The sequence below is a fragment of the Diadema antillarum genome, unplaced genomic scaffold, assembly GCF_040938485.1.
Source record: "Diadema antillarum isolate AM-2024a unplaced genomic scaffold, OU_Dant_1.0 seq00000733_RagTag, whole genome shotgun sequence".
NCBI classification, from domain to species: Eukaryota; Metazoa; Echinodermata; class Echinoidea; order Diadematoida; family Diadematidae; genus Diadema; species Diadema antillarum.
Genome location: NW_027271634.1, coordinates 587,130 through 602,750, shown reverse-complemented (window position 1 = coordinate 602,750; position 15,621 = coordinate 587,130). Strand labels below are relative to the sequence as shown.

Genomic DNA, 15,621 nt, shown 5'->3' with positions numbered 1-15,621 from the left:
CCCACAATGGATGGAGGGGGGGGGGGGGGGGGGGAGTGGTGGGATGTAGCTTTCTTGATGCTTGTTTTGTACTACCTAATCCACACATACAGTTGTTTAGCCAATTGTAATAGTGGAGTAGGGATAAGAATCATTATTGTACAACCTTTATTCTGGCTGCTGATTGAATGGTATCTTATCATTTATTTGGCACTTCTATGAAAACAAGATGCTAAAATCACTGTATTGGAAAAGAATACCATATTTTGTGTTTATTCCATACTGCTCAGGCTTGACTACAACTTGTGTAGATATAATATAACAAGATAACTGCAGCTTGTGTATAGATGTTTTCAAGCCAGAATGGTATAATTTCATTTGATTTGATTTGATTTAATTTGACTTGATACATGTATCTATCATATCTCATCAAGGATATCTGTCACTAGGATATCTGTCATCTTATTACAATCTTCAAACAAATTACCCCCTGGGAAATTACCCCGGACCCTTTACCTGGCCCTAATCTTTATCTTAATCCTGAACCTAATCCTAACCTGAACCCAACCTCTAACCCCAAACCCTAACCCTAACCCTAACCCTAACCCTAATCTTCACTCCAACCTTAACACTAACCAGTAGTATTTAGCCAGGGGGGTAATTGCCCTCGGGGAGTAATTGCCCAGATACAGATCACAGCAATCCAATCATATATTTGTTAGGGTTCATGACAAACTTAGTTCCTTATTGTGATAATACATTGCAATAATGATTTAGATGAAGGATTAACGAATGAAGTGAACATGTATAGGTACAACTGTTGTATGCTTTTCTTTTTCACTTCAAGAAACTTGTTATGGTTTGTTATCACTAGTACTGTTTTCAAGACTTCATTCTTGCACCCCGCATGTGCCATCTATTTCCATCATTCAGAAGAGTGGTTAATAGCTAACAACTAGAAATACAAATTTGAGGCATTGTTCGGTGTAACCTGAGATCCTACCTGGCTGTTAGTCAAGGGGAACTCAACTCAGTGAAATCATATCTCTCGATATTTGGATGTGACAGTTCCAGAAACACCACATACTCATTGATATGGTGTCATGTCCTTGTTTACACCGGGAAACATCAGGAAGTTATCAATGGATTGATTACTGTCCTTGTTTGTGTCCCAGTAAAGTCAAGTACAAGAGAGTTTGACATGTTATCCAATAGGATCTATTGCCTTTGTGGTATCTATGACATGCTATGATAGTGGGGAGCAAGTGGCTTGGAAGAGGAACAGGTTCTAGAGGGTGGAGGAGAATAGGAGGAAAGGTAGGGGCGATTTATCCGCCCCTAAGTTCCAGCGTTGCTTGGCAGGAAATGAGGTTTCAAAGTTCATTACCATTGTATGTGCAGTGTCACTGTTCTATCTGTGTAGAAAGTATATATGAGTTCTGTGTGTGAGTCGATCTGTGTGTCTGTGAGTGTCGGTGCATGTATTGACTGGAGAAAGTGTGTATGTCTGTGTGTATAAAAAGAGAGAGTGTGTGCATGGGGGAGTTGAGTGTGTGAACGCTTCCCTCCTTGATGCAATAGCCATGCGATGTGTCATTAATCTGACATGTTTGTCATTCTACCCCCTCCCTGCCGCTGCTGCTGCCACCACCAGTCGCCAAGCTGCAGGAGAAGTATGGCAGTGAACGACCTCTCTCCTTCGACTCATCCCACGACCGGCGCAGCGCATACGCCAGCTCGGCCAGTCGCTCCCTTAAAAGTCTAGATTCCGAGCCGGTGAGTAGCTTGCAGGCCCGGTACAGTCAGGACCGTGGTACGACCCACTCCAAGCGGTCTTCGGGTGATTTTCCGTCCTCTCGCCCGCTGACGGACAGCTACAGCTACTCAGCGTCCAGTGCAGTGCCGGACATGAAGCACTCTACTCACCTCTCGGGAATGTCCCACCTCCGACCGGGTTCGGCATCCTCTGACTCGCATCCTGCGGGACGGCAGCGTGGTTTCCAAGACGACCACCGTGGAAAATTAACTGGAGATATAAAGCGGGGCAGTACGGAGAGTGGATATGGAAGCCTTGAGCGGGAGAAAATTCGCCAGGGAACCTATGCGGCTGCACCTGGCAGTGCAGACTCTAACCCTGTGAATGCTATAAGAGACAAGTACCTTGCAAACCGTCCACTGTCTTCAAGTAATGGGGAGTCATCTAGGACAGGTCCCTATAGCAGTAAACCTCACGAGATGAGAGCCATACCAAATCCTCCACCATCTGTCAGTGATGGCCTGGCCAGGGCGCTTCACAGCGGCTCCGAATCGGAGGACTCTGAATCGAGGGCAGCGCGCATCGCCCGCTACAAGGAGCAGCGGAGACGGGAACTGGCCGAGAAGTACGGTCTGGGACCGTCTTCCAGCGAGAGCGACTCGGCGGTGACGCGACGGAAATATTCGACAAAGGAGGAGTTGTCGCCAACCTCCGAGAGGTTGCGGAAACTGTCAAACGCCAGTGACCGGAGTGCTGGCCTTGATGCCAGCCTGTTGCCACGGCGATACCCAAGCAGGGAGTCCCTTTCCAGTATCACAGGAGAAGTGGAATCTGTACATACTAATGGAAATACCTCCCAGGATACCTCTCCATCCACCACACCCAGGCTAAGGTAAGTTCCTCAATAATACAGTATGAGTCATAGTGTAGAAATTAATAGCAATTTTCCATCAGTATTAACCCAATATGCATGCCATTATATGTGCACTTTCATATCTGTGTTAATTTTCACTGAAATACAGCACAAAATCCACCATTAATTATTTCTGAAACTGTGTATCTCAGGCTGAGGAAAACAAAAACAAATGAAGAACATGTACAATGTACAAGACACCCTAAAGGTTAGGTGTACAGTAAGTACTCCATTGAAATGAACGATTAATACAGCTGTTACACAAGACTCCAAACACATTACACGAGCATGTAATGTGCTCACAGAAAGAAGAAGGGAAAGTAGTCTTGCAGAAGGAGAAAAGAATGTCTGGAGGGTGTTTCACAAAGAATTTATGTCGATCTTAAAAGTTAAAATCTACTTAAATTTATGGTATGCTGCATGTGTCTTCATTGTTCTAACTTCCTCAAGGAAATGGCAATTTTGGAGACTTTTTTTTTCCTGCAGCTGTTAATATACAAGTTAAATAAGTTACAGAGGATTTTTTCTGTAAACGTCAGTCATAATTTGAGTGTATCCTTAAAAGCTGATACATTGTGAAATGGAACAAGGAAACCAATGGCATACCATAATTCAAATCAACCTTAAATTTCAATATTGACTGAGCTTCTTTGTGAAACATCCCCCAGGGATATGAAAGACATGACATCTCAGAATGCCAAGATGACTCATATAGTGTCCACCATGTATTGTCACAGTGAATAATTATGATAATGAGGCAGTGGTAATCAACTTACTCTATCAGTGACGATTATTTTATTATCATGAGCTGCAGAGGGTGGAATTCAAACTAAAAAGATATTGAATGGTTTTACATTTACTAAGTCAAACTGGATAACACTCTTCGTGTGACAGCTCTGCTAAAAATATCTTGACATTTCTGTGACAGACAAATAGATAGACATCAATCCGAGAGAGAGGTCTGTGATCCAAAATTATATCATTAATTTGTATACCAAGGTGGTAAGTTCTAGTACCAATCAAAGTTGCCAGAAAATTGTTGAGGAATAGCCATGAATCAGGTAATAATTCAAACCCCTCTTCCCTAATAGAGCAATAACAATATTTCAGACAACAAGAAAGATTACAAGATTTCCTTCTGTTCAGGACAGCGATAGTTTCATTTTGTATCATGGTAATCTACAGTAATTCAGAAGCAATAGCAATCAAGCAAGGCACTCAGTTGAAGAAGAATGCTGTACAATTAAGATATATATTGACAATTTTCTATCATTTATTTCACAATGAAGCTGGCTGTTGGTAATTTTGCTACAATTTCCCATATCTATTTTTTAAAGAGAGCAAAAGCTCACAGCTTGGTTTGCTCTTTTAACTCCCCTAATATGGGTGTGGACCATTATCACAACACTGTAAGGCTGACATCATAGGCCAGCCATTCATGTCGCCTCCTTCTTGCACAAGAATCACTCCACACGATTTAGTTTCAGAATGGCAGGCAAGGGGTAGGGGTATCACCTCCCATCTAGAGCTTATATCAACACAAGTATTGATGACTGAGAGGAATGAAGCATCATCATATGCCCCCCTCCTCCTCCTCCTCCTCCCCCTCAAGCTTTCTTCATTTGCCAACACTTTGTTTTTTTACTTCAGTGATATTTGTTTGTTGATATCACAGCTTGAAATGATTTGAAATCTTTGAATGAAAGCATTAAAGATGTGTCAGTTTACCACAAAAGTGACACATCACTGAAAAAAAAAAATGAAATAACACCATTAACCCGTTGAGGATGGACTGATTTTGCTACAACACGCATTTCCCATAGACAGCTGCCCGAGTATACTCGGGACTCGTCCTCAACAGGTTAAAGTCAAATGGAAGCTCAGAAAAAATGAATCCTTCATTATGGCATTTTGCTAATTCACCAGGCTCTAACCTTTCCTCTGATATAATTTCCCTCTGTACATCTGAAATATCGGAAAGCTAGTCACAATTTTTTAAAAAAGAAATGGGTCTGAAGTGTACAGTGTAGATACAGTAAAGCATCCAGAGGACAGGGCATTTCAACTGGCCTTTTAATTAATGTCAATTAGTAACATGCTCCATAAAATCTGACATGCTTGAAATTCAAATAGGTAAAGAAAGAAAGAAAAAAAAATGCCCCAAAGTCTACAAGGGAAATGACCATCATAGTTTTAGGGAGGAAATGGGGGGGGGGCAAAAATTATAGATGTATGCATGCTGTTTGATTGATTGCTCTTCACAGCATCAAATTTCCATTCATTTGCCTACTATCAGAAATTACTGCGTTGAATATGTATGCATATTTTTGCCTGTCCATTTATTTAGGATACATGCTAGTATGACTTAAACAAAGTGCAAGGGAAAAAAAAACACCAAAATTGGAGTCTTGGACTTTTGAAAATAAAAAAGGGGCAAAAAACAACAACAACAACAGCAACAACAACTTGAGCTTCAAGGAATTACAGTGGGTAGAATCTTTGCTCGCCAAGTTATAAGGAGAGTTCACCCTATGTGGTCACAATATGTTTCTGTCATACTGCCCTCTTGTGATGAGAGTGAGCAAAACGAGTGTGCTTTGCTGTCTGCATTTTAGCCAAAATGGCCAAGACAATTCTCATATTAATCCTGCCTTACGTAGCCATTGTCCTCTCAGTGTTACTCAGATTTAATCTTCAGTGCACAACATAAGCTGTATTCATTTCTAATAATCCCTGATTTTCATTCTTTTCTTTTTGTTAATGCAGTAATGCAGTATTGTGTATAAGCAATACATGAAGCAAAAATGAGATAAGTGCGTGCAATTTTTAAACATTTCAAAGTACACATGTAAGTCCATCGTCAGATAAAATAAAATTAAACCTTTCCATAATACCTCACTTGCGACATAACAAGCATTATTCTAGAAGTTGTGATTGAAAACATCCTGTATTTTCTTATTATTTTCTTTACTTTTTAGCAGCTTTAATCACAAACATCTAACCTTAAGAAGAATGGAGTTAGCTCGTTTTGCGATGAAACTCTTCTCATTATTATCCATTGCAACTTTCCAGGCCTTAGAATTATGAATAGAAAACCCTGCAAATAAACAAATATCTATAAATTAACATTTAGTACTTCTGTGCAATTTTCTTACACATAATGTAAGATTAAAGAGTAGTATTCCTTTCTGTCAGATTCACACAGTACAACACCAATGCTAAACATAACATACTGTACCTGTCAAAGACCAAGTTATCAGTAGATACACTGTAGAGTGAAACATTTTGACATACTTACAGGTGTGCAGTGTTGACTCCAATATCTTTTGGCCATTCGAAAGGCAATGTTGGTACAGACTGTACAAAAGCATGCGCTTGAGTTACAAGCACATCTAGCATCGCACATATGCATGCAATATCATATTTGCCCAAACTATCATTCTGTATCTCAGTAAATGTAGTTTATAAAAGCAATGTGAGGTAGATTCATAGAATATACACTTGTAATTACAAGTATATGGGCCGTGACGCGAGAAAAGGGCCCTTAGCGCCGCTGCGCGCAAACGCCAGAAAACGGCGCGGAAGTTTGACAAAGCAATACGCGCAAAAAAAGATCAACTAGCTTACTGCGTGCACATGCATAGACGCACCAAAAAGTGAAAGGATTTGGACAAAACATGCTTTTTTGAATGACATAATGGGGTCATTTGGGATTGGAATTTCAGAAAAAGGTTTACATATCTAAATACGTCAGAGTTCCTTCCACAATGTGGAGGTAAAAACTCATTTTCGGTATTTAATGCCCCAAGGGCCCTTTTCTCGCGTCACGGCCCATATATAGTTATCATGCATACTTTGTCTCAAAAGTTGTGGCTGCATCATGAAATGTAGCATGTTCATATATCTTACTGTATATGTCTAAAGGTGCTCAAAGGCTCAAAGAAGAGTTTAAATGCAAAAGCTGATATATCCTTTTTCATTAACTTGAGATATTTATGAGATTGTAGGGCACTCTGCTGAAAAACAGAAAGTGGCAATTTTAATATCTTCAAAAATATGCCTTGCTATATGATAAGTACAGTATTGAAAAGATTGATTTTTTTCTCTTATGATTTGATGATGACCTTACTTTTATGCAAAACTTTGAAGATTGTATTTTCTGTTTTCGCATTCAAACTCTTCAAATATATTTATATACATATAACTTAATCTTATTCATATAGTTACTTGCATGGATGTATTATACAAATGACGCACAGGTCTGAGTGCGTCAGTCGGAATTGTGTGCATAAGGTAACTATGGAATGCTTAACCCACGAGGCGAAGCCGAGTGGGTGTAGGCTAAATTCCATAGTTACCGCATGCACACTATATTCCGACTGACGCACGAAAAGACATGTGCGTCATCTGATTTATAGAATGGGTGATTTTCTTGTCAAAAACCATTTTTCTATCGTGTTACCCGATGACAAAATTACTGGATGCATTTCCTTTTGGCTTGCCGTAAACGAGCATGCATCAGTTTTTACTGGACGCACGGCCAGCCATGCATCAGTATTTACTGGACGCATGGCCAACCTGAGTGCGCGAACGCTTGCTTAGTGCGCAAACCTTTGTTACAAGTACGCGTACTCTTGCTACAAGTGCGCGATAACATGTTTACCACTGTGACTCAGCGTACGTAGCGTGCGGCCAGTAAAAATCAACACATAGCTCTCGACCAATCAGATCGCAGGATTCTCGCTACCCATTCTATAAAGCCCTATTAGATATTGTAGATAAGAAACTTTCAGTAAAACTGGGTTAGTTACTCCAAGTGTAGAATGAAACTTGCTATGACCTTGGCATATCTTCCAGTAGAACAGTAATCAGATTTGCATTTTGCTGCACTTGGAATGTGTGGTGTCTGTTACTCTATGGAATATAAATTGATAGTCTGTCTAGTCATAGCCATGACTTCTCTATGTTCTGTTTGCCCACATAATCATGTCTGTGCAAGCTACAGTCACAAGTTCATTGACCCATATAAGTAATAGCCCCCAAGCAGACCAAAAAACATCTCATGCTCCTAACGCACACAGCGAGAGTGAAATACCGTCGTGACACGTCCAATTTGTGCCTACTCTGTAGCCCAAGGTGTATAATTGCTGATGACTCGTCTACTAATTCTCACCCCGCATGTTTTCGTCTCCTCGCAACCCCCCCACCCACCTTTTCACCGTATACCTCCGCCGCCGCCCCCCATCGCCGTCTCATCGTCCCCGCATCTCACATGCTCGCCATCATTTGCTGGCCGGGACTAACCATCAGTCGTAAGGCTCGTAGAGACTCTAACATCTCCCAAGAGACGCAGGAATTCATCGATGCCCTGGAGGCTTCCCGCGCCGCCAGGAGAGAAAGGTAACTCAAAATTCTGCTAGGATATAAACCCTAGCTGTCTCTGTTGTCTTACCTTTAAAGGTAGTTGCCCTCGTCATTAAGGAATGGGGGTTGGGGAGGGGGGTGGGGGCTTGGTTGGAAAACCAGGAATGTCCTCATTAACCCGTTGAGGATGGGCTAATTTTGCTACAACACGCGTTTCCAATAGACACTTGCCCGAATATACTTGGGACTCATCCTCGACGGGTTCAACAAAAATTGCTTATTGCGGAATAAAACTAGTATGCCAAATGACATTTCATAAAAAACACAGTCATAAAGAAACATTTTGTGTGGGGACTTGAACCTTGTCTTTTGATGTTTATTTTGATATAATTGTTGTAAAAAAAAGTAAGACGTTCCAAGGATACTTTTGACAATTAAAAATTGCACACTCTGTGCATTTAGATACCAAATGCCATAAGGGAGGACAGCTCTGAGGAAACTGAAAGAGCTTGAAGCTCTTACGTACCTTTCAAGAATAGCAGAGTTCATATTGCCTTCCATTTCACCTTCTAACATTTGTGAAATTGCATCAGTTTTGATACTTCAAATTTGTGTGCTGCCAGATTTATTAATTAGTATGTGATGTCTGGAGGATGCAAATGCCGATGATGTTTATATACAAATGTACCATATAGTGATGAATGTTGATTGCTAATTAACGACACATTATGTACGTACAAGTATTCTAGATGATACATTATAATGCACATGTATGGTATTTGTATGATATTCATATAGTATTACTCATTGCATTTACATCCTGCTTAAAGCATGGAAGTACTTTGTGTGCATGGGACAAATATCATATATTCTGAATTGCATCGATGTTTATCCACTACCTAAATGTTAGTAAAGTAGACATATCCTACACTTGAGTTGTGATGTTGTATTTACCGTAAATCCAGAAATTTTCGTGTGCAGGAAACTTTTGTGAATTTCACAAGAAGCCAAGATTTGCAAAAGTACAATGCATGGAAAAGTTTTGTCTACACACACTGCATTAAATGTCAGTTTAATACCAATTCTTGAAAGTTACATGCTGTGAAAAAGGCTATTGTCTCCAATTTGTGAAAGTTTCATGCCGTGAATGTTTTGGTTTTATAGTTCTTCATTATACACAGGGTGCTACATAACATTTTTTTTTTTACCACTTGCCCAGTCGGGCAAGCAGGTTTTCAAATTGTTGCAGAACACTTGCCCGAACATGAATTTTACTTGCCCAAAAAGAAAGTCCAAAGACATAAGAAAATGATATAGAAAATCACATGTAAAGAACACAATCACTTGAATAAACAGCACATGTGCGGAGTTACAAACTTGGTTCAATAGAGTGTTGGTGTTGGATTGCATTGGGACTTCTTCACATACATGTAAGTGTTGTAAAATAAAGGTGACTTAAAAACGTTTTGCTTGCCCAATTCAGGCAAGCATTTTTTCTCATTGCTCCAAAACACTTGCCCGACTTTGATTTTTACTTGCCCTGGGCAATTGGGCTTGTACTTTTGTAGCACCCTGATACAATACATTTAAATCACCCCTGTGCTACTACAGGTCACCAACTACATTAGCAGAGGATTTTAAGATACTACACATGATTTGAACTCATGCACACACACACACACACACACACACACTAGGCACACACACACACACACACACATGCAAATTGGTAATGGTGCATTTCTCTCATTATGCTATCAGTGCAATTTATGAATGTATCAGTGAGCGGTGATGTGAGTTGAAAATATCAGCATTTTATCAAATTGGTAAACATATCATTTTTTCCCCTCTGATTTCCAGTTGTCTATTGCAAGTGGATCTAGACTGTGCTACTCTAGTTTGCATAAATTTAGCTCTTAAAATGTCTAAGCTACAGGGGAAAAGTTAAATAAAAGATTAGTAATCTAAATTGAATAGTTGCCAAAAGAAAACTTGAAGTGAAACATGCACACAAACACACAAACTCAATAACTTGAGGAAAATATGATGAGGAGTCAGGAAAGGCAGTATGCTCAATAAAATATTTGCTAGAGTGAAGAAAAAGAGGGAGAGATAGGAAGAGAGATAGAGATAAAGAAAGAGAGGAAGAGAGCAGAAGAGAGAAAGAAGGATAAAGAGGGTGAGGGAGAGAGAGAGACGGAGAGATTAATACCTCAAGAAGAGAGAAGCAATCCAGCAATTAAATTCATCACATGATAATTCTGAAAATTGATGCAGATTATCATCACATGACCATTTCTTGTTGTTGTTGTTGATGGTGCACCAGAAGAACTGCACTCCTTTAAATATCTTGGGAATAGCTTTGCCAGTTCAAATAACTGAGGTGCATCCTGAAAGGGATGTTTTGCATCCGTTAAATTACCAATAAACATGTTTTTACTAACTTATACTGTGGGTCTGGGGAAATTTCATATCATCGAAATAGGACCTGTAAAAGTGTGTATCAAAACATTTGAAGAATTTGTTTCTGATTTGAATTTCCAGAATAAGCTTGCATGCCATTAACAGGCAATTAGAAACTAGTTTGAGACTCTTTTTTTTTATAGTGATTGATGTTAAAGATTGATAACTCAAAGGATACGAGAAATAACGATGCAAGAGGAAGAAGGTAATAGGATTGTTAAGAAAATTAAAAAATGACCTGATCAAATCTGGCATTGCTGATATTGATATCCATAGAATTATCAGGTGAACTATTGTTGATCTTTGTGTAAGTATGGTGGATTATAAATATGCTTCCAAAAACAAGAAAGTAAATGATTACCCCGGCGGGTATCTAAATATATCAGCAAATGCTTTCAAGTGAACATGCAGATGAAACTGAAAGAGGCAAGGGAATGGTAGGGAAGTACTGGGTTGCGTCATTCTGGGTAGATAAAGTTCAGAGCCAACTATCAACCAATGCTGGAGGTGACAGGCACAGCGTTGAAATAACTCCAAATTAGATGAGTGCATTCGCAGCCAATAAATTCTGCAAAATGAAAAACGACATACCCAGGCCTGCGTGTGGGCCGAGCCGTCTGTGGCAGTGACCCAGTATTTGCCAACTCGTTTGCTGAAAACAATTTCTAGGACAGTAATACTCTACAGACGCAGAATTTTGCTGAGCAGAATGCTTTCTGCAGAGAGTTCCCTGGCTGCTGTGGTTACGTATGTATGATTTTTAACTGTTTATTTCATTTGTGTGCATGTATGATTGTATCATCATTCTCTTATACCGCGTGGGTGATACATTTCCATGGAAAGCTAGTTATCATAGTTCTTAGAAAATATTTCCTTTCAATACATATGTAAAAACTGTTCAAATTTTTTTGTATGGTTCATACTGTATATTAATACTATACCATACTTATCAGAAAGTATTTTCTTTCAGTATTTGTACGAATTGTTAATATTTGGGGGTATGGTTCATGTAGGACTTTATTTTTTGTCTGCATTTCTTGAGCTGAGCGATTGTAGGAAGTTACAGACTGTCTGACACTTCTGTTGAAAATTCAAAATAACTTCTTAGCCTCTAGCTGATAATCCTTCAGTGGTGTTAATGTTTCTATTATTTAAACTGTGATCTATGATGGACAGTATTAGATCTATTTTCTTCTGTCCTGCAGGCAAAGACCACACTGTGAATAACTTTTTTTTTTCTAAATTCTGAAACTAGATATCCATGGCATATCATGGTTTCCACAAGAGAGCACAAGATATAATGCACAATGCGTCTTCTGCATAGAGCCATTGTACCACACATGTGCAACCAACATCTTAATGCAGCCTTTAGTCATTTTTGTTCTGATTGGTAGATTCAATCTGCTTGGATTATAGTCACTACCCCCCCCCCCCCTGTAAATTTTACACATCACCAGAGTGAAAAGTTTGAATAGTATATGAGGATGGAATTATAACCCATGGAAAACAAAAGTACTTTTTTTTTTCTTTAGTGAAAGTGAGGAATGCATGTTCATTTGCTATTTATACTTCGATATTTATAATAAGTTTGATTCATCTGTTTGAGTACAAAATATTAGTGTGACCTTTAGTGACAGGATATCGCTAGGTTCCTGAAAACACACACAAAAAAGAGAAGAAATGAGATAAAACAGAAGCAAACCTGTCAAAATATTCAGAGTATGGTCATTACTCATAAAGCAATCTAAGCTTTCATGTACGTAGAAAATTACCTGCTTTTGAACAGATTCACATGGAAGCTGTAGTTTGGGATCAAAAAGAAATGAAGAGTTTGTTTGCAAAAACCGATAAGTCCATTTTTGAAGATTTTGAAGTAAGATCTCTGTCATAAAGTACAAAATAATACCTTTTAAATGATATATTGGTCACTACATAGAAAGGTACATTTTTGAAGTTATGGTCTAAGGAAGCAAAACAATTCTTATTATTCTCTTTATTTTTCTTGACCTTTAATCACAAATATCTCCATTTGGCAAATATGGACTTATCGGTTTTTGCAAACAAACCCTTCAAATACAACAGAAGCCAAGGAGTGATTAATTTTACAAAGCAAATTACATCCATAGTGTGGATAGTGTGGATTAAAAGTCCATCACATGTTCTTTTTTGCCTAACTGTCACAACCTGCTGAAAGGTGTTGTGGCCGAGTGGATAAGAGCTCTGTGCACGTCTCTGAATCACATGTGCGTGATTTGGGTTGGTGGGTTCGAATCCCACGAAGCACGACACGTTTGCCCCTCAGCAAGGCACTTTATCCACGTTGCTGCTCTCCACCCAGGAGTATAAGTGGGTACATGGTAGGATGAGAATGTTTATGTTGGTTGATCAGCATGTGAGCGCCTGTGAAATGGCGACTGGCTGGAATGCTCCCCAGGGAGTGGAGAGTGAGCACTCTTCAGTGCTGGTAGGAAATAATGTATCCAGAGATCGCGGTAATAATAATATGCATGTGCTTTGAACACTCTTGCAGAGTGGATTTAGCACAAGATAACTTCATTTTATTATGATTCTAGTAGTAGTAGTAGTAGTAGTAGTAATAATGATAATAATAATAATAATGATAATAATAATGATAATAATAATAATGATGATAATAATGATAATAATGATAATAATGATAATAATAATAATAATAATAATAATAATAATAATAATAATAATAATAATAATAATATTAAAGAAAATAATAATAATTCTTGTTACTATTATTATTATTATCCTTATTGTTGATAATATTACAATTGTTGTAATTAATACTATTATCATTATTATTATTATTATTATTGTTATGATCATTATTATTATTATCAATATTATTATTATCATTATCATTATTATTATCATTATTATTATAACTATCATTATCATTATCATTGTTACTTTTAACCCGTTGAGGACGGTTTGATTTTGCTACAACACGCATTTCCCATAGACACCTGCCCGAGTATACTCGGGACTCGTCCTCAACGGGTTAAGTTAATAGCTAATCCAGATGTCCCAACAGAGAGGTAAACTGGTGGATTTTTTATGTCTGCCTGTGGTATTTCATTACTCCTGAGCCTTATATCTGCCACAGCGTTCAAAGTGTCTGTTATCATAACAGTTTTAATCATGTTCAGTGATGTGAATTAGGCATTGTCAAGTGATAATGTGATGAGATATGGCGAGGGGCATGTCAAAGGGATGCCATCAGTCAAACAGATACTTCTATCTATATTATTCAATGTGTCTATGTTATGTTTTCTAATTGGAATTGTCTGTGTGGAAGATACTGAATTGGCACAGGTACAGTACATGTAGTAGGGCCTACTATGAAGTGTGAACATGTCAGAATTTGGGGTATTAGGAGAGATTTGTTTTTGTTTTTGTTTTTGTTTGTAGAAATAGAGATAAGGAGAGAGAGAGAGATGGTCAGTAAAGATATGGGGGGGGGGGGGGGGGTGATTAAAATGCCTCTGCATTCCAAAGGGTAAGGGTCCACTGAAGAACCTTCCTTCAGACTCAGGTAGTAAGGTTCCCATACATGCGTGTATGGCAGAAGGAGTCGGGCATATGAATATTCATGAGGGGGAATGGAAAACAGAGAAAGAAGGCGGAGCCTCACACAAGTCATTCCCAGGGGCTACATATATAGCATGCTAGGATGCTTGTTAAAAGAGCAGACCAACTCAGCCTACAATATGTGAGAATGAATATTATGCCCTATATGACTCGTTATAGTTTGCTATTTACAAAGTGCCTGACTTTAGAATATTCGTATTTGTACTGTGTTTACAGTTTAAAGTCAAAATAAAGGTACTTATAATGATTAGCAGTATTATGAAATATGGTAGTGATAGTGGTTAGAGTGATGTGCAAGTCTACTTGTATCTTCAGAATGGATGATGTTGTCACTTTTGAAAAGTAACAGTAAAAAGTAATTCAAGAAAATCTTGAGTAAATTATGATTTCTCCAGTCTCGTGCTGCATTCTTTAAAAAAAAGGGGGGGGGGGAAATGGGCCTGTCTGAGTTTTACCAAAAGAAGCACTTTAATTAGCACTATTATCTGGGGCCTGTTTCAGCAAAAGTTTGTATTTGTCTTATACATCACAGTAATTACAGTTACCATGGTAATATCTAAAATTCTCATGGCTGAGTGGTTGCCTCCAGGTGCTGCCATAGTAACATTCATCATACAATTTGTACATGAGATACTGGTACTATCTCTCATTTAACATACATTATACTTTCACTGTAATGGACAGCGCCTAGGGATTTTTGTTTTGTGCCGAACCCTAGCAATAATTGTAATTTCTACCCAAAGTCACCATGACAGATGCTTTAGATGTTCACAACCCGTCAAAGCTGTTACCTATTTGCAGCCATGGTAACCATAATTATTGTAAGTAACAATGGTTATGGACTGCTTGATGAAACAGGGTCCCTAGATCAGCCTAAACACATGCCGTACCTGCGTCGTATGTTTTAATCGTTGCAACGCCTGCTGCTCTGTGCTGTGATGACTAGTCTTGGGTCGGGCAACCGCACGATCTGCCTTTGTTGTCGGATTCGAGTTTTGTTTTCTTGCCGTGAGTCACAAGAAAGGCAGCAATTTAAATCCCCACGTCAAATATGGAATTTGTGTCAATGATTTCATATCTCATATTGGGGGCTTCGTGAGGGTATTTTATGCAGCTATCAGTGCTGGTTTCTCCATGGACAAAGAGGGTGATATTTCTCAGCTGACCTGGAAAACCTCCCTTTAAGGGTTTAAATGATGTCTCTTGTATCAATTCCATCTAATACCAAATCCAAGTCTGCCCATAAAGAATTTCATGCTGATGCCATTGCTTGGAATCAGAAGAGTGTCAAGTACATTTTAGGGAGGTATTGCTTTATTGAGTTTCATCTGTGTTATCACCCATTTTCTGCATCCTTGTATCCTATGTAACAACAATAAATATCAAAGTTGAATTATATTGTATCCTATCTTTAAGCCTTCTGTTTCAAACCAGTGAAAGAGAGCTACAGCTGCATTAAACTGAAGTGACCCAACAGCTGCTCTGAACATGCCGGTTACTCTTCCATCATGGTGTGTCTTATGTG

The 15,621-nt window shown here is 38.8% G+C and overlaps 1 protein-coding gene across 1 annotated transcript in view; it reads left to right on the top strand.

The window, feature by feature from the left end:
* LOC139738294 (uncharacterized) overlaps positions 1 to 15,621 on the top strand; it is a 150,763-nt gene that overhangs the window by 10,084 nt on the left and 125,058 nt on the right. The window contains exons 3-4 of the mRNA XM_071648935.1: positions 1,634 to 2,627; positions 7,959 to 8,048. Of these exons, the coding sequence (XP_071505036.1) occupies positions 1,634 to 2,627; positions 7,959 to 8,048 (1,084 nt within the window). The remainder of the gene's footprint in view (positions 1 to 1,633; positions 2,628 to 7,958; positions 8,049 to 15,621) is intronic.